At 65.9% G+C, this 20,790-nt stretch overlaps 2 protein-coding genes across 2 annotated transcripts; one reads left to right on the top strand and one right to left on the bottom strand.

Moving 5' to 3' along the window:
- Positions 1-1,845: 1,845 nt before the first annotated feature.
- Positions 1,846-11,528, top strand: LOC134172167 (phosphatidylinositol 3,4,5-trisphosphate 5-phosphatase 2-like). The gene is made up of 10 exons (XM_062635055.1): positions 1,846-1,969; positions 2,068-2,181; positions 2,734-2,822; positions 3,588-3,675; positions 3,749-3,904; positions 5,941-6,025; positions 6,558-6,695; positions 7,869-8,292; positions 10,826-10,932; positions 11,241-11,528. Exons 1-10 carry the CDS (start codon positions 1,846-1,848, stop codon positions 11,329-11,331), a joined length of 1,416 nt encoding a protein of 471 aa, XP_062491039.1. The 3' UTR covers positions 11,332-11,528.
- Positions 11,529-14,260: 2,732 nt separating this feature from the next.
- Positions 14,261-20,238, bottom strand: PHOX2A (paired like homeobox 2A). Its single transcript, XM_062635058.1, has 3 exons — positions 19,657-20,238; positions 16,164-16,351; positions 14,261-14,636 (listed from the first exon to the last, which is right to left on the bottom strand). Exons 1-3 carry the CDS (start codon positions 19,865-19,867, stop codon positions 14,283-14,285), a joined length of 753 nt encoding a protein of 250 aa, XP_062491042.1. The 5' UTR covers positions 19,868-20,238; the 3' UTR covers positions 14,261-14,282.
- Between the last annotated feature and the right edge of the window lie 552 nt (positions 20,239-20,790).

Genomic DNA, 20,790 nt, shown 5'->3' with positions numbered 1-20,790 from the left:
CCCATGGGCACCCTGACCCCCCCCCCCCCCCCCATGGGCACCCCAACCCCTGACCCCCCCCCCATGGGCACCCTGACCCCCATGGGCACCCTGGGGGCACCCCCCCCCATGGGCACCCCAAAACCCTGACCCCCCCCATGGGCACCCCAACACCCTGACCCCCCATGGGCACCCCAAAACCCTGACCCCCCCCCATGGGCACCCCAACACCCTGACCCCCCCATGGGCACCCTGACCCCCCCCCCCCATGGGCACCCCCCCCCCTGACCCCCCCCCCATGGGCACCCTGACCCCCCCATGGGCCCCCCCCATGGGCACCCTGACCCCCCCCCATGGGCACCCCAACACCCTGACCCCCCCATGGGCACCCCAAAACCCTGACCCCCCATGGGCACCCCAAACCCTGACCCCCCCCCATGGGCACCCCAAAACCCTGACCCCCCCATGGGCACCCCAAAACCCTGACCCCCCATGGGCACCCCAACACCCCCCCCCCATGGGCACCCTGACCCCCCATGGGCACCCTGACCCCCCCCATGGGCACCCTGACCCCCCATGGGCACCCCCCAACACCCTGACCCCCCCATGGGCACCCCAACCCCCCCACCCCCCCCCCATGTGACCCCACCCATGGGCATCCCAAAACCCTTAACCCCCCATGGGCACCCCAACACCCTGACCCCCCCCCCCCATGGGCACCCTGAACCCCCCCCATGGGCACCCTGACCCCTGACCCCCCATGGGCACCCTGACCCCCCCATGGGCACCCTGACCCCCCTATGGGCACCCTGACCTGGCATGGGCACCCTGACCCCCCATGGGCACCCCACCTGACCCCCCATGGGCACCCTGACCCCCCCATGGGCCCCCTGCCCCCCCCATGGGCACCCTGACCCCCCACGGGCACCCTGACCCCCCATGGGCACCCTGACACCCCCCATGGGCTCCCTGACCCCCCATGGGCACCCTGACCCCCACCATGGGCACCCTGACCCCCCCATGGGCACCCTGACCCCCCCCATGGGCACCCTGACCCCCATGGGCACCCTGACCTCCCCCCATGGGCACCCTGACCCCCCATGGGCACCCTGACCCCCCCCCATGGGCACCCTGACCCTCCATGGGCACCCTGACCCCCCCATGGGCACCCTGACCCCCCCCCATGGACACCCTGACCCACCCATGGGCACCCTGACCCCCCCCCCCAGGGCACCCCACCCCCCCCCCCATGGGCACCCTGACCCCCCCCCATGGGCACCCCAACCCCCATCCCCCCCCCCATGGGCACCCCACCCCCCATTGGGCATGGGCACCCTGACCCCCCCATGGGCACCCTGACCCCCCCACGGGCACCCTGACCCCAACCCATGGGCACCCTGACCCGCCGTGGGCACCCTGACCCCCCCACGGGCACCCTGACCCCAACCCATGGGCACCCTGGGCACCCTGACCCCCCCCATGGGCACCCTGACCCGCCCCCATGGGCACCCTGGGCACCCTGACCCCCCCATGGGCACCCTGACCCCCCATGGGCACCCTGACCCCCCCATGGGCACCCTGACCCCCCCCATGGGCACCCTGACCCCCCCCCCATGGGCACCCTGACCCCCCCCATGGGCACCCTGACCCCCCCATGGGCACCCTGACCCGCCATGGGCACCCTGACCCTCCATGGGCACCCTGACCCCCCCCCATGGGCACCCTGACCCCCCGTGGGCACCCTGACCCCCTACAGGCACCCTGACCCACCATGGGCACCCTGACCCCCCCCCCCTGACCCCCCCATGGGCACCCTGACCCCCCCCCATGGGCACCCTGACCCGCCATGGGCACCCTGACCCCCCCATGGGCACCCTGACCCCCCACTGCTCGCCCTCAGGGTGCACCGATGACATTGTCACCAGTGACCACTCTCCCGTCTTCGCCTCCTTCGAGGTGGGGGTCACCTCCCAGTTTGTCTCCAAGAAAGGTGCCTGCTCCCCCCGTCCCCCCCCGCCTGTCCCAGCCCTCCCTTGGCACGGTGTGGGGGGGCCCGGGGGGTCCCCCATGCTCTGTGTGCCCCTGCAGGGCTCTCCAAGTCCTCGGAGCAGGCGCACATCGAGTTCGAGAGCATCGAGGCCATCGTGAAGACTTCGAGCCGCACCAAGTTCTTCATCGAGTTCTACTCCACCTGCCTGGAAGGTGACGGGGTCCGGGTGGGGTTTGGGGTCCCAAGGGGGTGTTTGGGGTCCCAAGGGGGTGTTTGGGGTCCCGGGGGGGGTTTGGGGTCCCGGGGGGTGTTTGGGGTCCCGGGAGGTTTTGGGGTCCCGGTGGTGCTGTTTGGGGTCCTGGGGGGTGTTTGGGGTCCTGGGGGGTGTTTGGGGTCCTGGGGGGTGTTTGGGGTCCCAGGGGGGTGTTTGGGGTCCTGGGGGTGCTGTTTGGGGTCCTGGGGGGTGTTTGGGGTCCCGGGGGGTGTTTGGGGTCCTGGGGGGTGTTTGGGGTCCTGGGGGGTGTTTGGGGTCCTGGGGGTGCTGTTTGGGGTCCCGGGGGGGGTTTGGGGTCCTGGGGGGTGTTTGGGGTCCTGGGGGGTGTTTGGGGTCCCGGGGGTGCTGTTTGGGGTCCCAGGGGGTGTTTGGGGTCCCAGGGGGGTGTTTGGGGTCCCAGGGAGGTGTTTGGGGTCCCGGGGGTGCTGTTTGGGGTCCTGGGGGCTGTTTGGGGTCCCGGGGGTGCTGTTTGATGTCCCCATCGCCCCAGAGTTCAAGAAGAGCTTCGAGAACGATGCCCAGAGCAGCGACAACATCAACTTCCTCAAGGTGCAGTGGTCATCCCGGCAGCTGCCCACGGTGAGGGGGGGTGAGGGGGGTATGAGCAGGGGGAGCCCCAGGTGCCAGCGTCACATCACAGCCCATCACATCCCAACTCAGCCCATCACAGCCCATCACATCCCAACTCAGCCCATCACATCCCAACTCAGCCCATCACAGCCCATCACATCCTGTATCATCCCATCACATCACATCCCAACTCAGCCTATCACAGCCCATCACATCCTGTATCATCACATCACATCCCAACTCAGCCCATCACATCCCAACTCAGCCCATCACATCCCAACTCAGCCCATCACACCCCATGTCATCCTATCTCATCCAGTCACATCCCACCACATCCCGTTACATCCTACCACATCCCACCACATCCCATCACATCCTACCATGTCCCCACCACATCCCATGTCATCCTATCTCATCCAGTCACATTCTATCATATCCCACCACATCCCATCACATCCCACCACATCCTACCCCATCCCATCACATCCTACCACATCCCCACCACATCCCATCACATCCCATGTCATCCTATCTCATCTAGTCACATCCTATCACATCCCACCACATCCCATCCCATCTCATCCCATCCCATCCCATCTCTATTCTATCCCATCCCATCCCATCTCTATCCCATCCCAACTCTATCCCATCCCATCCCTATCCCATCCCATCTCTATCCCATCCCATCCCATCCCATCCCATCCCATCCCATCCCATCTCTATCCCATCCCATCCCATCCCATCCCATCCCATCTCACGCCCTCCACCCCGCAGCTGAAGCCCATCCTCTCGGACATCGAGTACCTGCAGGACCAGCACCTCCTGCTCACCGTCAAGTCCCTGGATGGGTACGAGTCCTACGGTGAGTGCCTCCATCCCGGCGGGGGGGGTATTCCCATGGGATGCCGCTCACCCCGTCCCGGCTGCCGTCCCAGGGGAGTGCGTGATCGCGCTCAAGTCCATGATCGGCAGCACGGCGCAGCAGTTCCTCACCTTCCTGTCGCACCGCGGCGAGGAGACCGGCAACATCCGCGGCTGCATGCGCGTGAGGGTGCCCGCCGAGCGCCTGGGCACCCGCGAGAGGCTCTACGGTGAGGGACGCCCCCGCGGGAGGTGGGGGAACCCCCGTGGGGATGATGGGGTCCTCCATGGGGATGATGGGGTCCTCCAATGGGGTCCTCCACTGGGATGATGGGGTCCTCCATTGGGATCCTCCGTGGGGATGATGGGGTCCTCCAATGGGATCCTCCATTGGGATGATGGGATCCTCCAAAGGGATCCTCCATTGGGATGATGGGGTCCTCCAATGGGATCCTCCATTGGGATGATGGGGTCCTCCAATGGGATCCTCCGTTGGGATGATGGGGTCCTCCAATGGGATCCTCCGTTGGGATGATGGGATCCTCCAAAGGGATCCTCCATTGGGATGATGGGGTCCTCCAATGGGATCCTCCGTGGGGATGATGGGGTCCTCCAATGGGATCCTCCATTGGGATGATGGGATCCTCCAAAGGGATCCTCCATTGGGATGATGGGGTCCTCCAATGGGATCCTCCATTGGGATGATGGGGTCCTCCATTGGGATCCTTCATTGGGATGATGGGATCCTCCATTGGGATGATGGGATCCTCCAAAGGGATCCTCCATGGGGATGATGGGGTCCTCCATTGGGATGATGGGGTCCTCCAATGGGATCCTCCATTGGGATGATGGGACCCTCCAATGGGGTCCTCCATTGGGATGATGGGATCCTCAATTCGGATGATGGGATGCTCCAAAGGGATCCTCCATTGGGATGATGGGGTCCTCCATTGGGATCCTCCATTGGGATGATAGAGTCCTCCAATGGGATCCTCCATTGGGATGATGGGGTCCTCCATTGGGATGATGGGATCCTCCAATGGGGTCCTCCATTGGGATGATGGGGTCCTCCATTGGGATGATGGGATCCTCCAAAGGGATCCTCCATTGGGATGATGGGGTCCTCCAATGGGATCCTCCGTTGGGATGATGGGGTCCTCCAATGGGATCCTCCGTTGGGATGATGGGATCCTCCATTGGAATGATGGGATCCTCCAAAGGGATCCTCCATTGGGATGATGGGGTCCTCCATTGGGATGATGGGATCCTCCAAAGGGATCCTCCATTGGGATGATGGGGTCCTCCAATGGGATCCTCCGTTGGGATGATGGGGTCCTCCAATGGGATCCTCCGTTGGGATGATGGGATCCTCCATTGGAATGATGGGATCCTCCAAAGGGATCCTCCATTGGGATGATGGGGTCCTCCATTGGGATGATGGGGTCCTCCATTGGGATCCTCCATTGGGATGATGGGGTCCTCCAATGGGATCCTCCATTGGGATGACGGGGTCCTCCAATGGGGTCCTCCATTGGGATCCTCTGTTGGGATGATGGGGTCCTCCAATGGGATCCTCCATTGGGATGTGTGGGATCCTCCATTGGGATGTATGGGATCCTCCATTGGGATGATGGGATCCTCCATTGGGATGATGGGATCCTCCAAAGGGATCCTCCATGGGGATGATGGGGTCCTCCATTGGGATGATGGGGTCCTCCAATGGGATCCTCCATTGGGATGATGGGACCCTCCAATGGGGTCCTCCATTGGGATGATGGGATCCTCAATTCGGATGATGGGATGCTCCAAAGGGATCCTCCATTGGGATGATGGGGTCCTCCATTGGGATCCTCCATTGGGATGATAGAGTCCTCCAATGGGATCCTCCATTGGGATGATGGGGTCCTCCGTTGGGGTATATGGGATCCTCCATTGGCATGATGGCATTGGGATTATGGGATACTCCATTGGGATGATGGCATCCTCCACTGGGATGATGGGATCCTCCATTGGGCTGTATGGGATGCCCCATTGGGATGTATGGGATCATCCATTGGGATAATGGGAACCCCCATTGGGATGATGGGATCCTGCACTGGGATGTATGGGAACCCCCATTGGGATGATGGGACCCTCCATTGGGATGTGTGGGATCTCCCATTGGGATGATGGGACCCTCCATTGGGATGATGGGACCCTCCATTGGGATGTATGGGATCCTCCATTGGGATGTGTGGGACCCTCCCGTGACCTCCTGCCCCGGCAGAGTGGATCAGCATCGACAAGGATGAGGCCGCCGCCAGCAAGGGGAAGGTGCCGCTGGGTGCCAGGGCCACCCAGGACTGTGCCAGGTATGGGCAGGGGGGCCGGGGGGGTTCAGGTGCCCCCCGATCCCATGGGATCATGGGTGGTGCTGCGAGCATCCCTCTGGGATGTGGTGGGGATGGCCCCGGTGCTGACTGTGCCAGGGATGGGGTTTCAGTGCCTTCGACACCCTGTGCTGGGGGTCCGAGCCCCATCCCCGTGCATCCAAACCCCATCCCGGTGCATCCAAACCCCATCCCGGGGGTCTGAGCCCCATCCCAGTGCATCCAAACCCCATCCCGGTGCATCCAAACCCCATCCTGGGGGTCTGAGCCCCATCCCAGTGCATCCAAACCCCATCCCGGTGCATCCAAACCCCATCCTGGTGCATCCAAACCCCATCCCGGTGCATCCAAACCCCATCCCGGTGCATCCAAACCCCATCCTGGTGCATCCAAACCCCATCCCGGGGGTCTGAGCCCCATCCTGGTGCATCCAACCCCATCCTGGTGCATCCAACCCCATCCCGATGCATCCAACCCCATCCCCGTTCTCCCCCATGTATCCCCTCTCCCACAGATCCTCCACCCGCAAGCCCGCAGCCGCTGCCGATCCCTCCACCATTCCCAAGCCTGCGGAGGAGCCGGAGCAGAGCAGCACCATCCCTGCCCCACGGCCCCCAGCCCCACACCGCAGGGATGAGCCCGCCCCCAGCCGGTGCGTGTGGTGGGACCATGGACCCCCCATCACCCATGGATCACCCATAGGACCCCCCCATCATCCATGGGACCCCCCCAACATCCATGGGACCTCCCCATCACCCATGGACCCTCCCCATCACCCCTGGACCCCCCCATCACCCATGGACCCCATCCCAGTGCATCCCCCCATCCCAATGCACCCCCCATCACCCCTGGATCCCCCATCACCCATGGGATCCCCCCATCCCGGTGCATCCCCCCATCAGATGCATTGGACCTCCCCTGATCACCCCCATGGGCCCCTGCATCACCCATTGCCATCCAAACCCCATCACCCATGCATCCCCCCATCCCCGTTCACCCCCATGTATCCCCTCTCCCACAGATCCTCCACCCGCAAGCCCGCAGCCGTGCCCCCTCCACCATTCCCAGCCTGCGGATCACCCATGCAGCACCATCCCTGCCCCACGGCCCCCAGCCCCATACCGCATGCCCCCCCCATCACCCGTGTGGTGGGACCCCCATCACCCATGGATCACCCATAGGACCCCCCCATCATCCATGGGACCTCCCCATCACCCATGTACCCCCCATCACCCATGTACCCCCCATCACCCATGTACCCCCCATCACCCATGCCCCCCCATCACCCATGTACCCCCCATCACCCGTGCCCCCCCATCACCCATGTACCCCCCACCACCCATGCCCCCCATCACCCATGCCCCCCCATCACCCATGTACCCCCATCACCCATGCGCCCCCATCACCCATGCCCCCCCCATCACCCATGTACCCCCATCATCCATGCCCCCCATCACCCATGTACCCCCCACCACCCACGTACCCCCCCCATCACCCATGTACCCCCCCATCACCTGTACCCCCCATCACCCATGTACCCCCCACCACCCATCACCCCCCCCCCATCACCCGTGTCCCCTCATCACCCATGCCCCCCCATCACCCATGTACCCATCACCCATGTACCCATCACCCATGTACCCCCCCACCCATCACCCATAGCCCCCCACCACCCATGCCACCCCATCACCCATGTACCCCCATCACCCGTACTCCCCCACCACCCATGTACCCCCACCACCCACGTACCCCCCCCATCACCCTTGAGCCCCCATCACCCATGTACCCCCCCACCCATCACCCACGTACCCCCCGCTGCCCGCAGCCCCAGGCCGGACCCGGAGCCGCTGCACACCAGCTTCAACAACCCCGCTTACTACGTGCTCGAGGGGGTCCCGCAGCGGCGCCGCGCCTCCAGCCCCCCCGCGCCGCGGGACGGGAGCTCCGAGGACGAGGACGCGCTCAACCTCCCCCCGCCCGACTTCCCCCCGCCGCCGCTGCCCAGGGACGCGGCCACGGAGCCCCCGGGCCGGGAGGAGCCGCGGCCCCGGCCCGGCCCCACCGAGGGGCTCCCCCCGCGCCTGCAGCCGGGCCCCGACGGCTCCTGCTCCGTGCTGCAGATGGCGAAGAGCCTGAGCGAGGAGGAGTTCGGGGCCGGCCCGCGCCTGCCCCACGAGCACGGGCGCGCAGGGGCCGCGTTCCGCACGCACCCCATCCGGGAGAGCATCCAGGAGGAGCTGGCAGAGGAGGTGAGGGCGGGGAGGGCAGGGGATGGGGGAGATGGGGGAGATGGGGGGAGATGGGGGGAGATGGGGGGAGATGGGAGGAGAGATACAGGGGGGAGATGGGGGGGATGGGGGAGATGGGGGGAGATGGGAGATGGGAGATGTGCGATGCGGGGGAGATGGCGGGGAGATGGGGGGGGAGATGCCGGGGAGATGGGAGATGGGGGGAAATGGGAGATGGGGGGAGATGGGGGAGAGATGGGGAAGAGATGGGGGAGATGGGGGGAGATGGGGGAGATGGGGGGAGATGGGAGATGGGGGGGGGAGATGGGAGATGGGGGGGAGATGGGGGAGAGATGGGGGGAGATGGGAGATAGGGGGGAGATGGGGGAGATGGGGGAGATGGGAGATGGGTGATGGGAGATGGGGGGGAGATGTGGGGGGAGATGGGGGAGATGGGGGGGGAGATGCCAGGGAGATGGGAGATGGGAGATGGGGGAGAGATGGGGGGGAGATGGGGGAGATGGGGGGGAGATGGGAGATGGGAGATGTGCGATGGGGGGGAGATGGCGGGGAGATGGGGGAGATGGGGGGGGGAGATGCCAGGGAGATGGGAGATGGGGGAGAGATGGGGGGGAGATGGGGGGAGATGGGGGGGAGATGGGAGATGGGTGATGGAAGATGGGGGGGAGATGGGGGGAGATGCCGGGGAGATGACGGGGAGATGGGTGATGGGAGATGGGAGATGGATGATGGGTGATGGGAGATGGGAGATGGGTGATGGGAGATGGGTGATGGGAGATGGGAGATGGGAGATGGGAGATGGGAGATGGGAGATGGGAGATGGGAGATGGGTGATGGGTGATGGGAGATGGGAGATGGGTGATGGGTGATGGGTGATGGGAGATGGGAGATGGGTGATGGGAGATGGGAGATGGGTGATGGGAGATGGGTGATGGGAGATGGGTGATGGGAGATGGGAGATGGGTGATGGGTGATGGGAGATGGGAGATGGGAGCAGGAGATGGGAGATGGGTGATGGGTGATGGGAGATGGGTGATGGGTGATGGGTGATGGGAGATGGGTGATGGGTGATGGGAGATGGGTGATGGGAGATGGGAGATGGGTGATGGGAGATGGGAGATGGGTGATGGGTGATGGGAGATGGGAGATGGGAGCAGGAGATGGGAGATGGGTGATGGGTGATGGGAGATGGGTGATGGGTGATGGGAGATGGGTGATGGGAGATGGGTGATGGGAGATGGGAGATGGGTGATGGGTGATGGGAGATGGGAGATGGGAGCAGGAGATGGGAGATGGGTGATGGGAGATGGGAGATGGGAGATGGGAGATGGGTGATGGGAGATGGGAGATGGGTGATGGGAGATGGGAGATGGGAGATGGGAGATGGGAGATGGGTGATGGGAGATGGGAGATGGGAGATGGGTGATGGGAGATGGGTGATGGGAGATGGGTGATGGGAGATGGGAGATGGGAGATGGGAGATGGGTGATGGGAGATGGGTGATGGGAGATGGGAGATGGGTGATGGGAGATGGGTGATGGGATATGGGAGATGGGTGATGGGCGATGGGTGATGGGAGATGGGAGATGGGAGCAGGAGATGGGTGATGGGTGATGGGAGATGGGTGATGGGAGATGGGAGCAGGAGATGGGAGATGGGTGATGGGAGATGGGAGATGGGAGATGGGTGATGGGAGATGGGTGATGGGAGATGGGTGATGGGTGATGGGAGATGGGTGATGGGTGATGGGAGATGGGTGATGGGAGATGGGAGATGGGAGATGGGTGATGGGCGATGGGTGATGGGAGCAGGAGATGGGTGTAGGGCGATGGGGGTTGATGCATGATGAGACCCCCCCCAGTGTCCCTTATTGTGGTTCTTTTGGGGGAGACCCCCAGGGGGCTGTGGGGCACTGCGGGTGGATGTTGGGGGTGCTGTGGAACCGATGGGTGGGTGCCGTGGGGTGCTATGGGGTGTAGGTGGGTGCTGTGGAGTGACAATGGGTGCTCTCCCCAGGCAGTGGGTGCTGGGGGGTGACAGTGGGGTGGCAGTGGGAGCTCTCCGCAGGCAGTGGGTGCCGGGGGTGCTGTGGGTGCCCTGGCGCTGATGGGTGCTCTCCGCAGGCAGTGGGTGCTGTGGCATGCTGTGGGTGCCCTGGTGCTGATGGGTGCTCTCAGCAGGTGGTGGGTGCCGGGGGTGCTGTGGGTGCCCTGGCGCTGATGGGTGCTCTCCGCAGGCGGTGGGTGCCGGGGGTGCTGGGGGTGCCCTGGCGCTGATGGGTGCTCTCCGCAGGCAGTGGGTGCCGGGGGTGCTGGGGGTGCTCTCTCCAGGCACTGGGTGCTCTCTGCAGGCGGTGGGTGCTGTGGGGTGCTGTGGGGTGCTGTGGGTGCCCTGGTGCTGATGGGTGCTCTCCGCAGGCGGTGGGTGCTGTGGGGTGCTGTGGGGTGCTGTGGGTGCCCTGGTGCTGATGGGTGCTCTCTGCAGGCGGTGGGTGCTGGGGGTGCTCTCTCCAGGCACTGGGTGCTCTCCGCAGGCGGTGGGTGCCGGGGGTGCTGTGGGGGTCTGGCTGCGCGCCCTGGGGCTGCAGAGGTACGAGCAGGGGCTGGTGCACAACGGCTGGGACGACCTCGAGTTCCTCAGGTGAGCGGGGGGGGGACGGCCCCAAAACACCCCCCAGGACCCTCCCCCGGTCACCCCCCCACCCATCGCATCCTCCCTGGGGGGAACCACGGGTGCCGGCGTGGGGGGGGGGGAGACTCTGCCCTTGGGGAGACCCCCGGGGGGTCCCCATTGCCCCTGGGAGCATCCCTGCTGCTCCCCCCCCCACACTGCATCACCCCATAGCCAGAGCCTGGGTGTGGACCCGGGAACCCCATGGGCTGGGTGCCCCCCCCAAGTGTGGGTGCCCCCCTTTGGTTCTGTGACCCCCATGTGTGCCCCCCCCCCAGTGACATCACGGAGGAGGACTTGGAGGAGGCCGGAGTGCGGGATCCGGGCCACAAGCGGGTCCTCCTGGAGAGCCTCCAGCTCCGCAAGTAGCTGGGATCCCCCATCCGGGCAGCATCCTGGATCCTGCATCCTGGATCCTGCATCCCGGCAGCATCCTGGATCCTGCATCCTGGATCCCCCATCCCGGCAGCATCCTGGATCCTGCATCCCGGCAGCATCATGGATCCTGCATCCTGGATCCTGCATCCTGGATCCTGCATCCCGGCAGCATCCTGGATCCCCCATCCTGGATCCTGCATCCTGGATCCCGCATCCCGGCAGCATCCTGGATCCTGCATCCTGGATCCTGCATCCCGGCAGCATCATGGATCCTGCATCCTGGATCCCCCCCATCCCAGCAGCATCCTGGATCCTGCATCCTGGATCCTGCATCCCGGCAGCATCCTGGATCCCCCATCCTGGATCCTGCATCCTGGATCCCCCATCCCGGCAGCATCCTGGATCCTGCATCCCTGCAGCATCCTGGATCCCATCATCCCGGATCTGCATCCCCTTGGCCCGGATCCCCACCAGCATCACCAGGACCCCCATCCTGGGCGCTGGGCAATGGGGGTGCAGGGGGGGGTTGGGGGTGCTGGGACCTGGTCAGACAATTTCAGGGGGTCCCATCATGGGGCTCCCCTTGGTTAAGTTATTTCTTATTTATTGGGGGGTCTTGGGGGGGGGGTTGGGGTGATACCCACCCACACCCCCCCCCGGACCTCAGGGTGCCCCCACGGCCCCTTGCACCCAGGGAGGAGGAAGCTCTGAGCAGCGCTGTGGCTCAACCCAAGTGCCTTCATGATGCCAAGATGGGATGTGGGAAACGGGAGATGGGATGGGATGGGATTGGGATGGGGGTGCTCTACCAGCCCCCATGGGTGACACCAGGGAGACCTCAGAGTGCCCATTCCCACCCATAGGTTCCCATCACCACCCATGGGGTCCCGCAATCACCTATGAGGCCCCATCACCACCATGGGGTCCCATCACCACCATGGGGTCCCATCACCACCCGTGGGGTCCTATCATCACCAGTAGGGTCCCATCCCCACCCATGGGGTCCCATCACCACCATGGGGTCCCATCACTACCATGGGGTCCCATCACCACCATGGGGTCCCATCACCACCATGGGGTCCCATCACAACCATGAGGTCCCATCACCACCATGGCATCCCATCACCACCATGGGGTCCCATCACTACCATGGGGTCCCATCACCACCATGGGGTCCCATCACCACCATGGGGTCCCATCACTACCATGGGGTCCCATCACCACCATGGGGTCCCATCACCACCTGTGGGGTCCTATCATCACCAGTAGGGTCCCATCCCCACCCATAGGGTCCCACCACAGCAGAACCCCACCAGTGCCTTCACCCAACGCCCCCTCCCATCACCACCAGTGCCTTGGGGTGCCCCCCCCCCCATCCCCAGTTTGCCCATCAGGTACTGCTTACTGGATCCGTCCCCTCCTGGGGCTGCGTCACCCTTGGGGGCAGCAGGGCTGGAACCAGGACCCCCAGCATGGGTGCTCCCCAGACCCCCCCATGGGTGCTCACCCCCCAGCTTCACCAAGTGCCCTTCCAGGGAGGGTCCCCAGGGTCTCCCTAGGATGGGGGTCCCCCACGGTGGGGGATGCTCAGGATAGGGCATCACCATTAGGGGTGGGGGTCCCCAAGATGGGGTGGTCCCCAGAACAGGGGGACCCCATGGTGGGGGTCACCCACCAATGTGTCCCCCCCAGGCTCTCCCTGGCCCCATGGCCTGCACCCCAGGATCAATGGGGGATGATGAGGGGGTGATGGGTGCTCCCAGCCCCCCCCATCTCCTCCCTCCCTTCATCGGGCCCCCCCCGTGTCCCCCCAGTTCTGCTCCGGCTGAGATGAAGGATGGGCCCGACCCCCCCGCACCCCCTTTGGTGTGAACTTGACCCAGTAAAGCCTCGAGTCGTGTCCGTGTCCGTGTCCATATCCCGGGATCTGGGGGGTTCCCTGTGGGTCAGCGGGATGGACCCCCCCGGAGGTTCCCGGGATTGACGTGGGGAGGGTGGTGGGATGGGGAACTGGAACCACAGTGGTCCAGGAGCCTCCGCACTGGTTGTGCTGGTGCCAGAGTGGATGGGATGCTCCAGACTGGCTGTACTGGGACCAGTATAGTCCAGGAGCCTCCAAACTGGCTGTAGTGGTCCCAGCATGATGGGGACCCTCAGTAACATGGCCACACTGGTCCCAGTATGGTGGGAGATGCTCTGGACTGTTCCCATTAAGGTGGGGACCCTCTGGACTGGCCATACTGGTCTCAGCGTGGAGTGGCCCTTCCATACTGGTTTTACTGGTCCCAGCACCACGTGAGAGGCCACTGTGGTCGTGCTATGGGGTGGGGGGGGCTGCCCATGGGGGTGTTGACCCGGAGGGGGGAGTCCCAAGGGGTCCTTGGTGGGGGGGGGGCGGCAGCGTCAGTGGAGGGGGAGTGGTCCCTAGAGATGGGGGTCATTGAGGGGGGTCCCTGGGGGGGGGGGGGCTGGTGCCTCATCAATAAATTAAGTTTATTGGATTAACGCCATTTGCAAACAGGGCAATAAATTACAACCGGTTAAAAACCACCCCCCCACACCCCCCCATACACCGGAGGCCCCCCCCCAGTGTGTGTGTGTGTGTGTGTCACCCCGGGACCCCTTCACATGGGCACTGTGTGGGGGGGGTCCCTGCTCCTCCGAGGGGTCCCACTGGTGGTTTGGGGGGGTCCATCCCGCTCCAGCCCCATCCAGGGGGAGATTTGGCACATGGGGGGGGGGGCAGTGGCTGCTCCCGGTGCCTCCGCTCCCGTCGGCATCACCCCTGGTACTCCCGGTGAGCATCACCCCATCGCCACGCGGGGGGGGGCCCCGCTCAGCACCCTGTGCCCCCCACTTCCCCACCCCTAAAGTGCTTCCTCCCCCCGGGGGTGGGGGGGGGGGTCCCGTGGGACGCGGGAGCGGGGCGCTCCGGGGCCCCATCAGAAGAGGTTGGCCTTGAGCCCGCTCGGCTTCCGATGGAAGGAGCCGAGGACGCCGGAGAAGGGCCCGGGTGCGGGCTCCGGGGGCTGCTGCCAGCCCTTGAGCAGCTCCGCGCCCGCCGCGGCCCACGCCGGAGCCTTGAGGCCGTGCGGGGCGGGCGCGGGGCCGGGGCTGGCGGGCGCGGGCAGGGACGCGGTGCTGTCGGGAGCGGGGCTGCTCGTGGACTCCTTGGAGTCCTCGTCCTCGGAGGGCGAGCGCGGCTCCGGCTTCTTCCCCCCCGCGCCGCCGCCGCCCTTGGCGCTCGCCGCCCGCTCCTGCTTGCGGAACTTGGCGCGGCGGTTCTGGAACCACACCTGGGGACGGGGGGGGCGGTGGGGCAGAGCCGGGGCCTGGGGCCTGAACCCTGAACCCCCCCACCCCGTGGGGAAGAGCGGGGCAGGAGGAGCCCCCAGCGCCGCCCCCGCCAGCAGCGGAGCCCGCGGGGTCCTCGCGGGAGGGTCCCGGGGCTCGGGAGCAGCCCCCAAGGGGGAGGTGAGATCAGGCAAGGGCACGTTGGAGGGGGCCCTGGGTGAGCCGGTGGGGTGCGAGGTGTCCGCGCCCGCCGCAGGGCCGGAGCTGGGCGAGCTCTGGGTCCTGTCCAGCCCAAACCATGCCGTGAAAAGCCAGGGTCAGGGCACAGACACCCAAGGCTGGGATGCAGCCACCCGAAGTTAGAAGGCAAACACCCAAGGTTGGGATGCAGTTACCCAAGGTTGGGATGCGGCCACCCAAGGCTGGGATGCAAACACCCAAGGTTGGGATGCAGCCACCCAAAGTTGGGATGCGGTCACCCAAGGTTGGGATGCACCCAGCCAAGGTTGGGATGCGGCCACCCAAGGCTGGGATGCAACCACCCAAGGCTGGGATGCAACCACCCAAGGTTGGGATGAGGCCACCGAAGGCTGGGGTGTGACCACCCAAAGCCAAGGTGCAGCCACCCAAGGCTGGGATGCAGCCACCCAAGGCTGGGATGCAGATACCCAAGGTTGGGATGCGGCCACCCAAAGCCGAGGTGCAGCCACCCAATGATGAGGTGCAGCCACCCAAGGCTGGGATGCAGTTACCCAAGGCTGGGATGCGGCCACCCAAGGTTGGGATGCAGTTACCCAAGGCTGGGATGCGGCCACCCAAGGTTGGGATGTGGCCACCGAAGGCTGGGATGCGGCCACCCAAGGCTGGGATGCAACCACCCAAGGTTGGGATGCACCCAGCCAAGGTTGGGATGCAGTCACCCAAAGTTGGGATGCAACCACCCAAGGCTGGGATGCAGATACCCAAGGTTGGGATGCGGCCACTGAAGGCTGGGGTGCGACCACCCAAAGCCAAGGTGCAGCCATCCAAGGCTGGGATGCAGATACCCAAGGTTGGGATGCAACCACCCAAAGCCGAGGTGCAGCCACCCAATGATGAGGTGCAGCCACCCAAGGCTGGGATGCAGATACCCAAGGTTGGGATGCAGCCACCCAAGGTTAGGATGAGGCCACCCAAGGTTGGGATGTGGCCACCGAAGGCTGGGATGCGGCCACCCAAAGCCGAGGTGCAGCCACCCAATGATGAGGTGCAGCCACCCAAAGCCGAGGTGCAGCCACCCAGTGATGAGGTGCAGCCACCCAAAGCCGAGGTGCAGCCACCCAGTGATGAGGTGCAGCCACCCAATGATGAGGTGCGATCAACCCAACGCTGAGGTGCAAGGAGCCAAGTCCAGGTGCAGCCACCCAACGCTGAGCTGCACCTGCCCAGGTTTAGGTGCAGCCACTGAAGGTTTGTGCACAACCACCCAGCACCGAGGCGCCCCTGCCCGGCGTCACGGCAGGACCTTGTCCCCCCCCGCTGCCCCTCACCTGCACCCGGGCCTCGGTGAGGTCGATCTTGAGCGCCAGCTCCTCGCGGGTGTAGATGTCGGGGTAATGGGTCTCGGCGAAGACGCGCTCGAGCTCCTTGAGCTGGGAGCTGGTGAAGGTGGTGCGGATCCGGCGCTGCTTCCGCTTCTCGTTCAGGCCCTGCGCCTCCGAGAAGAACTTGTAGGGGACTGCGGGGAGAGGGGGGCTCAGCGGGACCGGCACCGGGACCGGCACCGGGGCTCGCTGGGTTGGGTGGGCAGAGGCAGTGGGCAGGATGAGAGAGCAGGGAGCGATGCGCCGGGATGGGATGAACCGGGCAGGATGCACCGGGAGGGAAAGCACCGGGATGGGATGAACCGGGCAGGATGGATCAGGATGGGATGAACCGGGCAGGATGCACCGGGAGGGAAGGCACCGGGATGGGATGAACCGGGCAGGATGGATCAGGATGGGATGAACCGGGCAGGTTGTGGGGAGCAGGGATGCACCAGGATGGGGTGCACCCGGCGGGTTGTGGGGAGCAGGGATGCACCAGGATGGGGTGCACCGGGCGGGTTGTGGGGAGCAGGGATGCACCAGGATGGGGTGCACCGGGCGGGTTGTGGGGAGCAGGGATGCACCAGGATGGGGTGCACCGGGCGGGTTGTGGGGAGCAGGGATGCACCAGGATGGGGTGCACCGGGCGGGTTGTGGGGAGCAGGGATGCACCAGGATGGGATGAACCGGGCGGGTTGTGGGGAGCAGGGATGCACCAGGATGGGGTGCACCGGGCGGGTTGTGGGGAGCAGGGATGCACCAGGATGGGGTGCACCGGGCGGGCTGTGGGGAGCAGGGATGCACCAGGATGGGGTGCACCGGGCGGGCTGTGGGGAGCAGGGATGCACCAGGATGGGGTGCACCCGGCGGGTTGTGGGGAGCAGGGATGCACCAGGATGGGGTGCACCCGGCGGGTTGTGGGGAGCAGGGATGCACCAGGATGGGGTGCACCGGGGGGGTTGTGGGGAGCAGGGATGCACCAGGATGGGGTGCACCGGGCAGGATGAACTGGGAAGGGGGAAACAGGGCACAGACGCGCCGGGAAGGGAGGCACCGGGAAGGGATAAACCCGGCAGGGATGAGCTAGGATGGAATGCACTGGAACAGGATGCACAGGGCAGGATGTGGGAACGGGGACGCACCGGGATGGGACGAACTGGGACGGGATGAAACAGGCAGAACACAGTGGGAAGGGATGAACCGGGCAAGGATTAATCGGGACGGGATACACCAGGAAGGGATGAAGCGAGCAGGGATAACCCAGGCAGGGGAGAACGGGGCAGGACACACCGGGAAGGGTTGAACCGGGCAGGGATGAACCGGCAAGGGATGGAACGTGCAGGGATGCACTGGAACAGGATGCACCGGACAGAACACACCGGGAAGGGATGAACCAGGCAGGGATCAATCGGGACGGGATGTAGCGGGAAGGGGCGAACTGGGAAGGGATGAACCAGGCAGGATGCACGGGAACGAGATGGACACCAGGACGGGATGCACAGGGACGGGATGCACGGGGACGGGATGCACTAGGCAGGGATGCACCGGGACGGGATGCACCGGGACGGGATGCACCGGGCAGGGATGCACCGGGCAGGGATGCACCGGGACGGGATGCACCGGGACGGGATGCACCGGGACGGGATGCACCGGGACGGGATGCACCGCGCAGGGCAGCGGCGGGGCTCGGCCGCTTCCCCCGGTCCCTTTCGTTCGTTGCCGCCGCCACCTCCTCGGGGGGACGCGGGGCCCCTGGCGCGGTGCGGGGCAGGGACCGGGACCGGGGCCGGGGCAGGGGCCGGGGGACGCGGCCGGTCCCGCCCCGCGGCTCCTTCGTTGTCGGCGCATCCGCGGGCAGCATCCGCGGCGGCAACGAAAGCGGAGCGGGGAGGGGGGTGCGGCGGCGGAGAACCCCCGGAACCGTTCCCCAGGAGCCGCCGCTACCGGGACCCCCGGCCCCGCGCTGTGGGAAAGGGCCGGGCCCGGGGGCTGCGGGGGATCCGCTCCCAGGCGGCTCCGGGAAGCGGCGCTGCCGGGATGGATGGCACCAAGAACCGGGGGTTACCGGCGGCATCGAGCCCTGACAGTGCCGGGAATCGGCGGTACCAGGAACCGACGGTACCGGACACGGGAGGCAGCGTGCACCCAAAGTACCGCGTACCAGCGTCGCTGGGGACTGACAGTATCGGCACCGACGGCATCGAGCACGGACAGTACCGGGTACCGACGGATCCGGTAACCAGCGGTACCAGGCACCGACAGCACCGGGAACCGACAGCACCGAGTTCCGACAGTGCCGGGAACCGGCGGTACCGGCACCGGCAGCACCGAGCTCCGCCTGTACCGGCCCCGGCGGCCCCGGGAGCCGACAATACCGGTGGCATCGAGCACCGATCGTACCGGGTACCAACGGCTCCGGGAACCGGCAGGACCGGGCACGGACAGCAAAGTAAAGCGATGGCATCGAGCACTGGGGGCTCTGGGAACCGGCAGCACCGGCCACCAACGGCTCTGGGAACCGGCAGGACCGGGTACAGGCAGCATCGAGCTTCGCCAGTGCCGGGCACCGGCGGTACCGGGAACCGGTGGCTCCGCTCCCTGACGGTACCGGGAACCGACTGCATCGAGCACGAGTGGCCCCGGGAACCTGCAGCACTGGCGGCACCGAGCACGGACGGTACCGGGCATCAACGGCTCCGGGAACCGATGGTACCGGCACCGACGGCATCGAGCAGCGGCAGTAACGGGTACCAACGGCTCCGGAGACCGGCAGTACCCGGCATTGACGGCATCGGGCACCGGTGGCCCCGGGAAGGGCAGTACCGGGCACTGCCAGCGCCGGGAACCGACCGCATTTGGCACCGACAGCATCGGGCTCTGCCTGTACCAGCACCGGCGGCTCCGGGAACCGACAGCACCGACATAGACAGCATCGAGCACTGACAGTACCGGGCACCAACGGCTCCGGGAACCGATGGCACCGAGTCCTGACGGCATCGAGCGCCAAAGGCATCGAGCACCGGCGGCCCCGGGAGCCGGCAGTATCGAGCACGAACAGCCCCGGAAACCGACGGTACCGGCACCGACAGCATCGAGCTCTGCCAGTACCGGCACCAGCGGCTCCGGGAACCGGCAGTACCGGACACTGACGGCTCCGGGCACCGGCGGCATCGAACTCCGCCTGTACCGGCACCGGCGGCTCCGGGAACCGACAGCACCGAGCGCTGACGGCCCCGAGAAGCAACGGCACGGGGGGAACGGGCAGCACCGGGCCCTGGCAGCACAGACCCGACACCGAGCACCGGCGGCGCCGGGAACCGCCGACACCGTCCCCGACGGCACCGAGCACGGACAGAACCGGGCACCAGCGGCCCCGGGGAGCGACGTTAAGGGTGGAACCGGCCCGCGGAGGTCCCTAAGCCCCACGCCCGACGCCCCGTTCCCCGGTGCCCGTTACCTGCGGGGTAGGGAGCGGGTTGCGGGTCCCGCAGCGCTCCCAGGGCGCAGCTCCCGGGGCCGAGCGGGGCGCAGGCGGCGGCGGGGCCGAACCCTCCTCGGACGGGTCCGTACTGGAAGGAGCCGGCCTGGCTGCAGGGGCTGAACTCGTACGCGGACGCCTCCATCGCGGCCACGCAGGAATCGTAGGAGTTGAGGTAGGAGTAGTCCATGGCGAGCACGGAGCGGGCTCGGCTCCCGGCCGCCCGTCACCGCCGCCTCCGGCCCGCCGGCCCCCGGCCCGCCCCCTCCATCGGCCGCCCCGGCCCGCCCCGGTCCGCCTCGGCCCGTAGATATAGCGGCGGCGGCGGGGGGGCAGCGCACAAAGCGGCGCTCGCCGCTCGCCCGGGTTTTGCATGACAATATCTCCCGGGGCCGGCGGCAGCGGCGGGAGGAGCCGCCCCCCCCCGCCCCGTCCCGGTGTTAACCCTTGGTGGGGACCCGGCACCCCCCGGCCGGCCCCGCTGGGACCTGGACCCGTCACCCCCCTCCGCACCCCCTCGGAACAGTGCCCCGGGGGTGTTGCACCCGAATCCAGCCTCGGCGCCATCCCTGTCCTCATTCACATCCCCATCCCATCCCTATCCCCATCCCCATTCCAACTTCGTCCTCCCCATCCCCATCTCTATCCCCGTCCTTACCCTTATCCTCATCTTCAACACCATCCCATTTTCATCCCCTCCCCATCCCTGTCCTCATCCTCATCCTAATCCTTATCCTCATCCCCATTTCCATTCCATCCTAATCTTCCTCCCTATCCCCATCACTATCTCCATTTTTATCCTCATCCCCATCCTCATCCCATCCCCATCCCATCCTCATTTTTATCCCCATTCCCATTCTCATCTCATTCCCACCCTCATCCCCATCCCATCCTCATCCTCAACACCATTTCATTTTCATCCTCATTCTCATCCCACCCCTGTCCCCCTCCTCACCCTCGCCATCACCTCCATCACATCCCCTTCCCCATGTTACCACATTCCATCCCATCCCCATCCCATTCCCAATCCCCCTGGATGAATTCCGGAGCTCTCCCCCATCCTTGAGGCCCAGGCCTTTGCCAGGCCGCTCCAGCAGCACCGCGGGGGGGGGG

The sequence above is a fragment of the Pezoporus occidentalis genome, unplaced genomic scaffold (genome assembly GCF_034315485.1).
Source record: "Pezoporus occidentalis ecotype Australia unplaced genomic scaffold, CSIRO_AGI_Poc_V1 ctg447, whole genome shotgun sequence".
Lineage (NCBI taxonomy): Eukaryota > Metazoa > Chordata > Aves > Psittaciformes > Psittacidae > Pezoporus > Pezoporus occidentalis.
This window is presented reverse-complemented; position numbering and strand designations above follow the sequence as displayed.

Coding starts and splice junctions, on each gene's coding strand:
- LOC134172167 (XM_062635055.1), top strand. CDS start 1,846: ATGGGCACCCTGACCCCCCACTGCTCGCCCTCAGGGTGCACCGATGAC. Junction 1,970..2,067: donor CCAGTTTGTCTCCAAGAAAG/GTGCCTGCTCCC, acceptor GTGCCCCTGCAG/GGCTCTCCAAGTCCTCGGAG. Junction 3,905..5,940: donor CACCCGCGAGAGGCTCTACG/GTGAGGGACGCC, acceptor CTGCCCCGGCAG/AGTGGATCAGCATCGACAAG.
- PHOX2A (XM_062635058.1), bottom strand. CDS start 19,867: ATGGACTACTCCTACCTCAACTCCTACGATTCCTGCGTGGCCGCGATG. Junction 16,352..19,656: donor ACCCGCTCCCTACCCCGCAG/GTAACGGGCACC, acceptor CTCTCCCCGCAG/TCCCCTACAAGTTCTTCTCG. Junction 14,637..16,163: donor TCACCGAGGCCCGGGTGCAG/GTGAGGGGCAGC, acceptor CCCCGTCCCCAG/GTGTGGTTCCAGAACCGCCG.